Genomic DNA, 13956 nt, shown 5'->3' on the forward strand with positions numbered 1-13956 from the left:
CAAAAAAAAAAAAAAAAAAAAAAAAAGCACATTCAAGTTAATATCAAAGCGAGAGTTATGTTTTTTGTGGTAACAGCCTCAGGTTGCCCCGCCTCAACATGGCTGCCTTGGCGCTCTTCTCCTCCTCCTCTTCCTCCAACCACTACAGTGAGACAGACAGTGAGAATGGAGTGATAGCGTGTGATTGTCAGCTGAAGTGGCAGTTATAAATTTAGCCATTTACTGTGACGGTTCGGGAGATTGAATGAGTGCAGCGCCGAGGGAGTGGGTGGAGAGCGAGAGAGAGAGACAGACAGACAGAGAGAAAAAGAGGGAGAGAGAGAGAGAATGGGGTAGAGAGACAGAGACAGACAGACAGACAGACAGACAGACGGACGGACGGACGGACGGACAGAGCAAGAGAGCCAAGAAGGTAAGAGTGAGGGAGAGAGAGAGAGAAAAATAAAGAGAGAGAAAAAGGGAGAGAGAGCCAAGAAGGTAAGAGTGAGGGAGAGAGAGAGAGAGAGAGAGAGAGAGAGAGAGAGAGAGAGAAAAAAGGGAGTGAGAGCCAAGAAGGTAAGAGTGATGGAGGGACAGAGAGAGAGAGAGAGAGAGAGAGAGAGAGAGAGAGAGAGAGAGAGAGAGAGAGAGAAGCTAAGAGTGAGAGAAGGTAAGAGTGAGGGGGCAAGCAAGCGCTCTCATCTTTGGCTCCCATCATCCTTTGTGATAAAGGTGATTTCATGGTTACCGCCAATCGAGACACACACACACACACACACACACACACACACACGCACACGCATGCACACGCACACACACACACGCTCGCAAAGGAAAACCCTCCAAAAATTCAAGCCTGCACAAAAAAAGTGACCTGCTTTTTGTCTTTGTTGACAATATCCACCCAATATTTGGCGGCAGGCACTCGCTTCCCCACCCTCTTCTACAATTCCTGGTGGATGATTCCTTCAATTTCTTAAAAGCCGACGCCTCGGCGGGGATGGTTCAGTCGTGAGCGAGCGAGCGAGAGAGAGAGTGAGAGTGGAAGGGCGAGCGGACGCGGGAAAGCACTTGGCATTTACAAATGCTGTGTGCACAGTGAAATATGGGGGCCATATTTCAACACGCGCAAGTGCAGGCGTGCCCCTTACCCCCCCCCCCCCTCCCTCCCACACACACACATTGGGTATGTGATGCATCATTCTGCAGCAGTCGGGTGTGTGCGAGGCTTGTACACCTTTAACACCAGCCTGACAGGACATAATTGCCTCCAAAGCCCGTGACGGCGTTTTGTTTTGCACACATACAAGATGCTCATGTGTTTGGGATTCAACGGAACGCTCCACAGGAGGCTTGTTAATGAGGCACAAAATAGATGTATATACTGCGTATATTCCCATAGCAGGGGTCAAAACGATTCCCATCCACATTAACGTTTTCTCCCAGGTTGTCAATCACACTCCAAAGCAACAGGTGGCGCTATAATGCCGGATGAGTGGGGAAAAAAAGATGTTGGGAAAGTCAAGAAAAATGGCCGCCTCGAGCCAAAATGGCCGCCTCGAGCCAACGTTCAATATCGGGCATTTGTTTTTGAGATTTTATTTGTGCGTCCACTGAGTTTTGTGGTGATGGGTCAAATTGGTTGACAGGATTTTGAAGGTAGCGATATAAAATAGAGATGTTGTGAAAGTCACCAAAAATGGCCGCCTCAAGCCAAAACGGCTGACTTCTTGTTCAATATCTGTTTTTGAGTATTTTGTGCGTCCATCGAGTTTTGGTTGTTGTAATTCTGAGTGTTGCGCCTGAACCTGACTAAGCATTATGAGCGTGGCACTTTTATGATATTTATTAGATTGAACTTTTATTTCTCCAGGGAAGGCAATTGAGAGCAGATTCTCTTTTGCCATGCTGTCTGACTTTAACGGCACATTAAAGCAAGGCAAAATAAAATATACATTCAAACAATATTTTTTGGGCAGCAGTTTGTAAAAGTGCCACACTGTACATAAGCTTTTGTACGCGTCTTCTTTACGAAGCGAGGTTCCCTTTGTACAATCCAAAGAGATGAAAGGGAATTTTTGTTTTCATTTGAGTGCATTTAAGGTTCGGCTTGGCTCTTTGGTTCTCTTGACAACAAACAAACAAACAAACAAAATGAACGCGCACTTGTTTCCGTGATCCCGCTGGGTAATGAAAAACAAGGTTATGTGCTTTTTTTATTTTTCACAACTAATTTGCATATCTTGAATGGGCACTTGAAATGATAAAGCGGAGCCAGCGTGGCAAACATGATGATCACACGCAGGTATATATTTTACATTATTAGTATGTTGCCCAACTTGACTCAAATCGATTAAAAAAAAAAACTGTTTGATATGGAGTGTAAATATGGTTAACATTTTAACATAAGCTGATTTTTTTTATTTTTAATTAAAAAAAGAATTAAAAATGTGTAAAATTAAACATTCTTTAAAAATCATACTCGAAGCACCAGCGAGACCAAATTCCTCTTAATTCATATTTAACTTGGTAATGTTCCCATATTCAATATTTCCAAAATTCCAGTGTTCAACCCTTCCACGGAAACTTGGCAGAAATCTTCGACCCCTTCGCAACCTTTCTGTTTCAGACATGCCCCGGGTCAAAATGACCCAAGAACATGATTACGGCTGTTCCTGATAACAGGAACTTTATGGTGAATAAACTCATGCCGCACTACACGGCGACGCTCGGCACGGGAAGAAGCTCCGTCCCCGCGGAGCGTTCGTCTTGTTTTCCATGTTTGTACGAGGACTGGGGCGGAGGCGTCACACGCCGAAGGGAAAGCGTCGGTTGAAAATGGATTCAGGCGGTGGCGGCTCACGGACCCCGCCCACTACGGGCCTCCCAGGGCTCATTGTAATTTCATTAGGTGACAATGAACGCCGCATGGCATCAACACATCAAACCCCCAAGCCGCCGCTACCCCAAAGAATTGCACTTGAGGAAACACGAAAAGCCACTCACTCGCTTTTCGCACGTTCCCACACTCGTATCCTCGCGCATCCCACCCCTACCGAGCTGTTCTCCCAGCGGCGGTTCCCGACTCCTTCTGGGGTTTTCCCTGCCTTCCACTTTTAGAAGACACGGATGAGAAAGAGGAGACGATCGGATGGGCTTTGATATATGGAAACAGCTTTGATGGTCTCGGCCTTCTCTCCGCTATAAATAGCTAGGTGGAGCTTTAGGGGGCATGGGGGGGAGGGGATGAGGTTGTCAAGGAGGAAGGGAGAGGAAGAAACAAACCCTGGAGAGAACTCTTACACGCATAACGTACACGCGTAAACAAGCTGACGGGGAAGTCATCAACGAACACGCGGGCAAATGCTATGTTGTCCTTACTTGCTTGTTTTTATTTTTTTTATTTGTCCTGGCGGTGATTATTTACTGCTGACTCATGCAGCAATAACCAAGAGTCAGAAGGAAAGACTAACAAGGAATATCTCAATATTAATATGCATATATTCTTTATCCTCTGCAGCCAAACAGCTAATAGAATCTCTGACGAAAGTGGGGACTGGGTACTATATCATACTGCCACCCGGTGGCCAAGATGTGCAAACCACAAGGAGCAGCACAATGAATTGAAACAAAAAAAAATAATCGAATTCTTTGTATTGTATTTATTACACTATGTCTTAAATGTATGTTGTTTTATTTTATGGAAGGACTGATTCTTTTCATTCATTTCAGTAGGCAAACTTGACAAGTTGATATGTCCACCATGTGTGGCTTTCCATGACAGTTGACTTCACGTAAAGCCGTGGAATGAAAGCGTACGGCCACGTTCTATCAAATGACTCCCCAGCATGCAACATCCGACCCAACTTTTAGCAGCGAGCGGTCAATGACGGCGTCTGAAACAATGTCGGCTGAGAAAGCGATTCAATTTGGATCCCGCTTCCCCGGCCGCCCTCACGTGTGCACAAATCTAATGTAAACACGCAGGCCGCACGCCTCCATCAGCCACTGGGGACGGCGAGCGCTCCGCTTCGACTCGCTCTTGTACCGGAGCCCGAAAACAAATGGTCGGCGCGTTCGGTCGGGCCGGCGCGTGGGCGCGAGCGGAACGCCTAATCGCTTGTCGTCGGCTAACATGACAGAGCTTGGCCTCAAGTTATGACTCGGGCTTGACGACACACTTAGGAGGTTTGACAAGGCGCGTTAGAGAAGCGACAAATGTATCAAGGCGATGGCGGCGGCGGCGGCGCTGAGGACTCGCCTCACCGCCGCCGCCATCGATAAGTGACAAATGAGTTGAAGTGGCGGCGTTAAAGGCATTTAGAACATTGATCTGGTCCCACGCTCATAATAGTCCTTTGAGCTGCTCCGGCATGTGCATAAATAGTTTGTGCTATGTTTACAGTTTAATCCTGAGGTGTCTGAATGATTTCCCCAAAGGAATAGAAAATCCTCGAAGGATGCAAAGGGATCATGGCCATTCCTTATTTTAATTTCTTTTGAGATGTAACAAAACAGCAGCAGAGTGTTTTTCTCAAGTTTATTTACTACTTACGCAATCAAAATTTACGAGCCACTCGCCAATTAGCGAGTTTAAATAAAAAATAATCACGACTAATCTGATCAGAAATCGGACCCGTTACAACCAATCATCGATTTTGCATCCAATCCAAGTTTCGTAAGGACTATTTGATGGGTGTGTGCCTTTTCAGTGACGACACAAGCGCGTGAGTGTTCAGACGCGAGTTGTGGTCTACAGCAGCTTCTTGTGAATGTCCTCATGTTGTATGTCATCGAGCTCACATTCCCAATTGAGCAAGCAAAGGCGAATCGGCCAGCCGGCATAAGGCTACTTAGGCAAAAGACTGATCTGCCTAACTCATGAAAATAAACACATTAGGAATGGACGGCGTCAAGCGACCTCTGCGCTGCCCTCACTCCATCTTGACACAATTAATCCCTCGTTAAGGGGGTAATTGTTTGCCGCTGCTCATATTTATTGTTGATCGGCGTGGCGAAGGTGCCCGCTGTGTTTCAACAAACACACACACACACCAACCCTTGTGATCTTGCGCGTGTGCGCGGGAGATAGCGGGGGCCCGCGGATCGATATGCAGAGGGAGAGCAGCGGCTACGGGGGCACTAATTGAAATGAATTCGGCGGCGGAGAGATGAACGATCGGACATGTAACTTGGTGGGGGGAGGGCGTTCGTCTGGGGAGTCTTAAAAAGAGAAATACGACAAGCAATAGGAATTTTACAAGTGGCCCAATCAATCTCGTGAGATACGTGAAACAATGCGGTAAGATGGTGAAGCTGTTTTTACATCCTGGCCATTCAACTCCATTCAAAGTGGGGGGGGTTAGCATTAGCCACTTACCTTCATTAGCATGTGCATACACAAACAACATATTGTTTTGTAAACAGTATAATCTGCATATCGACAATTGAAGCATTGAACATGGAAAATAGTTAAAATAATGGAAATCATACAACTTACCTCCTCGTCCCTTCAGTCCAGGCCAAATTTGTTACAGTTAAGGAAAACTAACAAAATGATTAAAATATAAAAATATATTTTCATGAACTTTTCAGTTATATATTTTCAGTTTATTTCAGTACACAATAATTAATCTATTTAATATTTAATAATTGTACTTTTTTAATCTTGCATTTACAAACTATATAGTATTAAAAAAATACACTAAAACTAACAACTAAATAAAAATGAAGGATTTGGTTCGGGGGGGGGGGAAATCCCCAAAAAACTATCAAACTTGCTTAAAAAAACAAATTAATTGAATTTTAAAAACCAAATAACAATGAATAATCCAAAACTAGTCCACGACAACAGCACACTTGCTAGTCCTGATTTAATCGCTATGTGCATGAGCAGGTTGATAGGAGAACGATGATTGGAAAATTCTCAAAGGGTTCAAATTCCAACTAATTTCTTGATGCGTGATACAAATATGTAAAAATAAAATGTGGACCTACCTGAGAAGCAAAGTGTTTTTCCATGTCCACTCCCACTAGTGCCTGGGGAAAAAAACCCACAGAAATTAAATCTAAAATATTCACAGCCTGTTTACACGTGATAAATGGTTGAATTGTTCCGTTCGACTTGACATTTGTTTTTACTTTTAGCCCGCGTTAATCCAACACTCCTCTAATTGGAATGCAAAAAAACAATCAATCAATCAATCACCTCTCCCCAAGTTAAACGGCCGCGACCCGACCGCGTTTGTCTGACCGCTTGGGTAACGTCTCGACAACGGAGCAAGTTTGGGGAAACGAGATGATGGATGACAGCTGTCCGCCATTCATGACACTTTTTACATTTGACTTTCTAATTAACGCGAGGCGCTAATGTGTTTGTTAATTCTGTCAATAGCAATTACGGCTCTTTGGGCCCGCTTTTTTGCCCGGCTTTATGCTAATGTTCTGTTTTGTATGTGTTGGCACCGCAAACGCCAAACAAGCGGAGCTCGCTAAATGGGCTTCGGCTCCCGAGCGGCGTCGCTCGTCGGCGGAAGCGGAATATGAATTCAAGGCAGCGTTTATGCTGTTGTGTGCTTAAGGAAATTGGCAAAATAATTTGAGAATGTTCGGGAAGCATTATGTTTACGAAGCAAGGCGAATGAAATGATGTTGATCGTGTTGGGAAGTTAAACGAGATCGTAAACGATGCGGGAACATTAGGATTTAATACGAGGAACCAAGTTATTGAGTTGAACCGAGTCATATCATTTTGCCGCCATTTTTCACCCAAATGCCACCAATATTTTTTTTATGATTTTTTTTATGTGGAATATCTGGTTGAAATTTGAAGGTTAATTTAAAGCACAATACCAAATGTAGATACGGTAAAGAGCGAAGAAACTCTGATAAATTTGCAAACTTTTTAGAGCAGCAAAAACTTTGCCACGTCAGCACTGCAAGTCAACGGCCAGATTTAATTTATCCCATCTTGATTTCTTGTAATAATATTTTGTCTTTTGTTAGTTTATTCCAGACCAAAAGATGCAAATAATGTTGGGAATCCAGGGACGCTTATTCAAACATCTTTCCCTAAAACAATTTCCAAAATGAAAAAACATTTGGGACTTTTTGATCCATATTCATAATCATAGGTTTATTTATACTTGGGGGGGGGGAAACAAAAAAACCTGAGGTTGACTTTACAGAATGAAGTGAAAACCGAAAGATCTGCATTTTTTTTCCCTGATCTGTTTTTAGCTTCAATTTTAAAAAAATAAGAGATAGGAAAAAAAAAAAAAAAAGAAGGGAAGGCAGCCCAGTGTGGAAGATGAGTTGTTGGAGTTCAGGAAGCACGAGGGAAAAGCCAGCAGTACCTTGCAGACACACTACATTACTTTTTCATCAGCACATGCACTCCCGTAAGCCTCGGTCCACGGGGGGTGCGTATTGAATCACAAGCGTGGCCTGGGTTGCTTTCCTTTGCACTCTCATATATTGCGTACCCAAGTAATGTAAGGTGCATGGTGAACTCATATAATGCACACACGCACACACCCCAAAGCGGAAATATCGAAGTAAACATTGAAGGAGAGTTCTGCATGTGTCACCGAGAAAACAAAACAGCCTAAGAGGCGTCCTGGCTCGTCCGCTAATATTCCGCATCGCTGAAATGGAGGATGTAACGGCACACTTTGCATATTAAAAGTCGGTGGAGCATTGCGGGTAAATGTTGATCATAATTCTATATTGTTGGTGAATGTCAAGGCAAGGTAAAGACTGGACAGTTACAGGCGCCGGTGCCATATTGTTAATCGAGCCACCGGTGGTGTTAGGGGGGGGGCCGAAGGGGCATGAGCCCCCCCACCTGAAATATGCCAGGCCAGAAAATAAACTTGTTTTCAAAATTTTCCGGGAATTCTTTTCCACATTTCTACCTGTCTCCCATAAGGAACATACACAGATATTTTATCAACATTTTTGACAAAGTTTTTGGGTTTGTAAATGTTTTTTGTTGAGATCTCAGCCCCCCCCCCCATGAGAAAAAAAAATCCCAGCTCCGCCAGTGCACCAAGCTTGACTATTTCCAAAATGGACTCAGATTATATTATTATGACAAGATTAATAGTTCCTATACCAAGGCCGGCAGAAGTGGGCGAGGCTTGTGTTAGCAAGCACCCCCCGTTTTCAAAATGTATCATTTTGACGATTTAAATTCATTGCTAACGTCATTAAAGGAACATTGCTAGACTTTCTTAAATTTGAATGTGATTTTATGCATTTTTTTTGAATGAATGAATGTTCAACCCTTTCACTTGAATTAAAAAAAAAAAAAAACAAAGCAAGCGATGTAATGCAAAGTAATGTTAATTCTCCGTAAGCAACCTCAGAGAGCAGCTGTGTTTATGTTTACGCAGCTGTCAAGTAATTTGTCGCTCTTGTTTTGCTGCACCCCGACTGGCCAGCCCGCAGTTCTAGCGTACAACCAAGGTGGTGAGATGTTCGTCATTGGCGCTTGTGTCAGAGTTGAATAATTGTGTGTGTGTGTGTGTGTGGGGGGGGGGGGGGTGTCAGTCCAGACAGGAAGGATGTTCACTTTCACTCTCTTCTTCTTTAGTATGGCATAAAAAGTAACGGGCGCAGAACAGCGCTCACCTCCGAATCGCCCAATTGCCTTTTTTTTTTCTTTTTCGGGGGGGGGGGGGGGGCTTTTTTTTTCCCCTCCGCTCCAGACAAATTGGTAGCCTGGATGGAGGTGAGGGTCATAAATAAGGAAAACGCTAGTCATGTCACATGCACATGCTTGCATGCACACAAACGCTCGTGCTGTCTTGCACTCATGCACAGCTCTAGGCAGTAACCATCCCAGACCCCCCCCCCCCCCTCCCCACCCCCCCTTAGCTAACTGTCCTTCCTTCCTTAGTCACACACTTGGCGTACTTCAGGTACGAGGGAGGGGTGCAAAACTTCTAAAAATACAGTCACTGCCATTGCAGAGGTTAAACAAGCCAAGAGCTGCAGGCAATCATTCAATTTAAAAAGCACCAGGAAACCTCGAGGGCCGCAGGCCGGAGCGGGACGCATAAAGAAATTTAACAGCTCAATGTTTTACGGCCCACGAAAATGACTTCTGAGTACAGGAGCGAGGCGGCGGCGGCGGAGGTGAGTGCTTGCCGGCTGGCCAGATGAAAACAAACACAATTGGTGGAGATATGATCATCAAGTGATTGCAATTGGACTTTCAACCGAAAATAATCCATCCACAAAAAAATTCTACGCATTGAAATTGAATTGAACATTTTTCTGTCATCCGTGTTCAATTTGGAGATAATCAGTTTTTTTTTTTTTTTTTTTTGTGTCTGTTAAGAAAGCAAAGCACTCTCCATCGGCTGCATTTTACAACTGGATGAACTTTTTGAAGACTTTTTCCAAAGTTACACCTCAAATGACTGAAAGTAATCGGCCCTCTTTTATCCGAGCAGAAACTCATCGAGAAAAATATAATAAAAGTAGAAAAATCAGGGTGGCTGGGTGACGAGACGAGACAGCTCGTGACAGATGCTAAAACCAAACAGCCAGGTCGCCGCAAATCTTCGGGGACAGGCTGAGAATGGCGAAAAGAGAAACGCAAAGGCAATGATCCATACAGGAGAAGACAGGTAGGACGAGCGAGAGACAGACAGGCGGCAAGTTGGGAGGGAATAGGAGGGGGGGGGGGCAGACAGCTTAGTCGAGCCGAGGACGACACAGTGCGGCTAACCGGCGCGCGCGAGCGACAAGGAGGGTGTCACAAGCGATGAAAGCAAACGCGCAAGACGGACTGTATTTTTAAAGCCACGAGACGACAGAAAGAGAGCGAGGCCGCGCCGGGCGAGCGTTTTTAGTCATGTCTGCAACCCAAAGAAATACAAAAAACAGTGGCTTCTAGTTTTTGATGGCATCCCAACTTAAGTGGTCTGCAAACGTTTTAGGGAATGGATGAATGATTTGTGGAATTAAGATGCTTCGGACTGTTTTCGTAAATATTAGCGAGGATCAGTCTTCTAGGGCAAATATGGCGTCGAGCAAAGGATTTAAAAAGCTGCAAATGTTGTGTACTTGTGATTATTTGTTGTCTGCCATTTTGTCGGACGAGATGGAAGACGAGATGGTCCTAAATCTCCTAAATAAAATAAATTTTATTTTATAAAATGATTTATTATTATTACTATTATTATTATTGTTATTATCAAGCAATAGAAAAAATGACTTTGAGGTATTTTAATGACTTTCTGAGAGTATGCTGCCACCTGTTGACTTGGAGGCTAAAAACCACCCAATTGAATAGTTTCTTTCCTAAATGTATCTTTTTGCAAAACACTATCCAGATAAAAGTAAAAGAAAATGATCACCAAGCAATAGATTGTCCAACATCGGCTTAACTGAAGTTTTACCTCAGCTTCCCCAAAAACATTTCCCTTTCCTTTTTCTTTTTGTTGTTGTCCCCCACATTGCCTCTTTTCCCAATTGTCAGTCCTCTCGCCTGGCGTCGTCCTCCACCCTGGCAGTGTGCCCGAGCGTGTGCCCGTCCCCCTTTTCTCGACCGCCGCGTGCCCACATTGTGCGGCGGGCAAATGTGCTCCATTGTGTCCGTGCCCCTCGATGCGGAAGTGGCTCTGAATGCGGGCTCGTTAACCAATCAATAGAGCAGACGTGTCGAAAATCTCGTCCTTGAAATCCCTTTTCGCTTTTGTCCCATGCATGGCAAATGAGTTTGAAGGAAAAGAAAACACTCATGCTTCCTCCCCTTCCCCACCTACCCTGTAATCACGCTAAAAAGCAATTTAACAAACTTGATGGGAACATTAACAAAACACAAAAACTGCAGATTGGACAGAACATGAAAATGGAGGATTACGAGTTTTGGTTGCCACGGAATAGACAATTGAGTCATCCCGTAGCTCGATAGCGCTAACTGTTAACTGTGTGTTTAGCGGTACTTCAAGCTAATACCCGCTGACATCTTTGAGAAACTGGACGAGAGCCACGCTTGGCAGAGTTCTGCCGGCCACGTTCAAAGCGTCCATACTTGAACCATTAAGTCGGACACACCAAGGGCACTTTGTCAAGTCGCTGCTAGGACTCCTGTCAAATATGAATAATACACCCGGAGGAAAAATGTATCACCGCTGTGTTGCAGGGAACAAAGTCCGGACTGATCTACTCAGGAAGGGTCTTTGCACATTTACCCAGAAAGCTATGGGGTTAAGTTCAAGAACCCGACTGGGGCCAAAATTTAAGTACAGTAATCCCTCGTTTATCGCGGATAATTGGTTTCAAAAACCACCCGCGATAAATGGAATCCGCAAAGTACGGTCACCAATAAGAAGTACTGGGCAGGCTAACGAGTTAGCAGAAAGATGCTAATTCGCGATCGAAAAAGGACTTCTAAAGGAATGTAAACGAACATTTGGAGCAATACTACATTGTCTTAAAGGTTAGACACGTTTTCTCAATTTAGAAGTTTTGTTTTGACTTTTAAATCTTTTTTTAATTGGGGAAAAAAAAGTCCGCGATAAACGAAACGCAAAGTAGCGAGAGATCACTGTAATGCCAGGTTACTTCCTTCACCTGTGGAAATCTTTCCGATATTGTAAAGCGGCCTCTGCATGCTGATGCGCTCGTCGGCTGACTGATTGCCATCGGCCGCTGACGACTCCCTCACCGACCCCCCCCCCCCGACTTCACTCTCAATAAAGTCGCTTGAATGTTTTCCACCTGTCATTCCTGATCAAATAGCACATGATGAAGGAGATTAGGGTGGATCGGGAAGCACGCCAGATCGCAGAGGTAGAATTAAAAGCGATGTCCGATTAGCGCCTGGCGACGGATCGATCCAATCAAAGGGGTCCAGATGACGGATCGACCCAATCGAAGGGGTCCAGATGAGTGGTCATCACTTTACATGTGCCTGGCAATCAACTGGTCTCTTGTGAAGAGCATCAAATTCCCAGAAAGACAGTGGAAGTCAACCATTTTGTTCTGAAGCAGCCATTTTAGGTTCCTTTGGACATTTCTAAGGGTCCTTAAAACAAAAACATCAGGATTATATTGCATGGCATTTGATAGGAAATGCTGATCTCAGCTCTTTTGCTTACTATGCATACCACCACCCCAAATTTCTGTTTTAGTAGTTTTCTAAACTTTACTACTTTTGGTTGATCATCTTGTCCATTTTCTGGTACAAACGAGTGGAACACTGCAGAAAACAAGACTGTCGATACGGCACTTGGGAATTTTTTGTTGACAGTGATGTCAGAGCTTGAGTACGTAAATTTGTTATTGAATCACATCGTAAAGAAACATCTTCCCTCCAAATGACGGATAAACTTGAAAGAAAGGTTCCAACAATAAAAACGAGGTTCAGAGTTCAACTGCGAGTAAAAAAAAAAAAGCCTCGGTGTTGAAACGGTAAAGTCTCGTGAGGGAACTGGGTCGGATGGCCTCCGCAAAAAAGGAATACATTTGAATAATCGCCAACTGGGATGAGAACAGCTGTGCCGACAACAATGAGACAAATTACAAGAAAATCAACCGCAGGAAGTCGAAGAGATTCGCCTCACGGACTTGCCGTGTTTATGCAACAAAACGCCTTCTATTTTTGGTGTGTGGCTGAGGACAAGTCAGCATGTTTTCCTTGGGGGAGGGCCTTGGTTCTGTCCAGGTGTGGCGTTAATGAGGGGCCGTTTTGTTCTTTGGAGAATCAACGAGAGTTTGGATTCCAGAGTACGCTTTCAAACTCGGGTTCTGGTTCTAAATTAAACTTTCAAAGCAAGGTTGGGTCTTCAAAATAAGGTTGGAGGTTCAGATTAGGGTTTTAAAAAAATAAATAAAAAAATGAAAGAAAAAAATAAATAAATAATAATAAATTAAGATTAAAGAAGTTAGCTGAACCAAAGGAGATAAAATCAAACAATTAATTGCATAATTCAAAATATCAAAAATGCTAAAAGTAAAAAAAATGAAATAGAAAGTTTCAAAAGTTAGCAATAAATCGTAACAATTCAAATTTTATCGCTGAATTTAATAAAATAACAAATGAGACTACACAAAACAATTACCCAGAAGATGAAAAGAAATCAAAATAACATAATTGAAAAGCCACATATGCTATTAAATCCATCTGCATTTCCATTTTTCCTTTTTTGTGCGTGGATTTAGCAGTGGAGAAATTTACGGTAGCTTCTTTCTCAAATTCAATTTACATTCACAAAAACGATGTCGCGTCTATGTTGCCGTTTTCGGCCATTTTACAGCCTTGTGTTATTTGGAGCGTGAGACTGACGGGGGCAAATGAAGTTTGGGTAGTCGCCCTTGGGGGCGGGCCAATTGTAAACAACAACACGTACTTGTACTGTATATCAAATTCCTGCTGGTAATTTTCCGTCCCTTGCCGCCATTCTGCATATGATTATTGATTCCATTAAATGAGAGCCTCCAATAGCGCCGTAGTATTTGCATTTATATTCTGCAGCGCTGCTGGAAAAGAGAATGGAGTCGCGACAGGAAGGGAGGGCTTTTTGCTTCATTTTGCCTCCCTTATCGGGCGCAACTCGATGAATTGGACGCAAATTAAGAGGCATCGCTTATGCTCGCGTGTGAAACAAGAAGATTTGGAGAAACGGGGGGGGAGAGCTTCAAACAGATTCATCTCCTGCCAGTCTTGCCACAGGCACCTTGAAAAAGCGACTTAGATACTTACAGATGACTTTTTAGACTTACGACATTCAGCATCTGCCAACAACATAATTTTTTTTAACTTTTGCCAGTTTTTATATAGATAATATATATATAGATATATAAACCATATACACACAGTCTATATAAATCCTCATGCATTTAAAATATGCATTTAGATAAGCTCCTTAGTTTGCATGAGTGTGACTCCAGCAAACAATACACGTGTTTGTTTGGTTAACATATGAATGGACACTTTATTTGTGGAAGTACACCAATCAC

General features: G+C 43.5%; 1 protein-coding gene across 2 annotated transcripts in view; it reads right to left on the bottom strand.

Annotated features, from left to right (window-relative positions):
- ppargc1a (peroxisome proliferator-activated receptor gamma, coactivator 1 alpha) overlaps window positions 1-13956 on the bottom strand; it is a 147851-nt gene that overhangs the window by 82061 nt on the left and 51834 nt on the right. For both annotated transcript variants that reach the window (XM_085940001.1, XM_085940010.1), the window contains one exon: window positions 5977-6018. In XM_085940001.1, the coding sequence (XP_085796127.1) occupies window positions 5977-6018 (42 nt within the window). The remainder of the gene's footprint in view (window positions 1-5976; window positions 6019-13956) is intronic.

This window comes from Syngnathus leptorhynchus, chromosome 2 (genome assembly GCF_054491065.1).
Source record: "Syngnathus leptorhynchus isolate UIUO chromosome 2, UIUO_Slep, whole genome shotgun sequence".
Taxonomy (NCBI): domain Eukaryota; kingdom Metazoa; phylum Chordata; class Actinopteri; order Syngnathiformes; family Syngnathidae; genus Syngnathus; species Syngnathus leptorhynchus.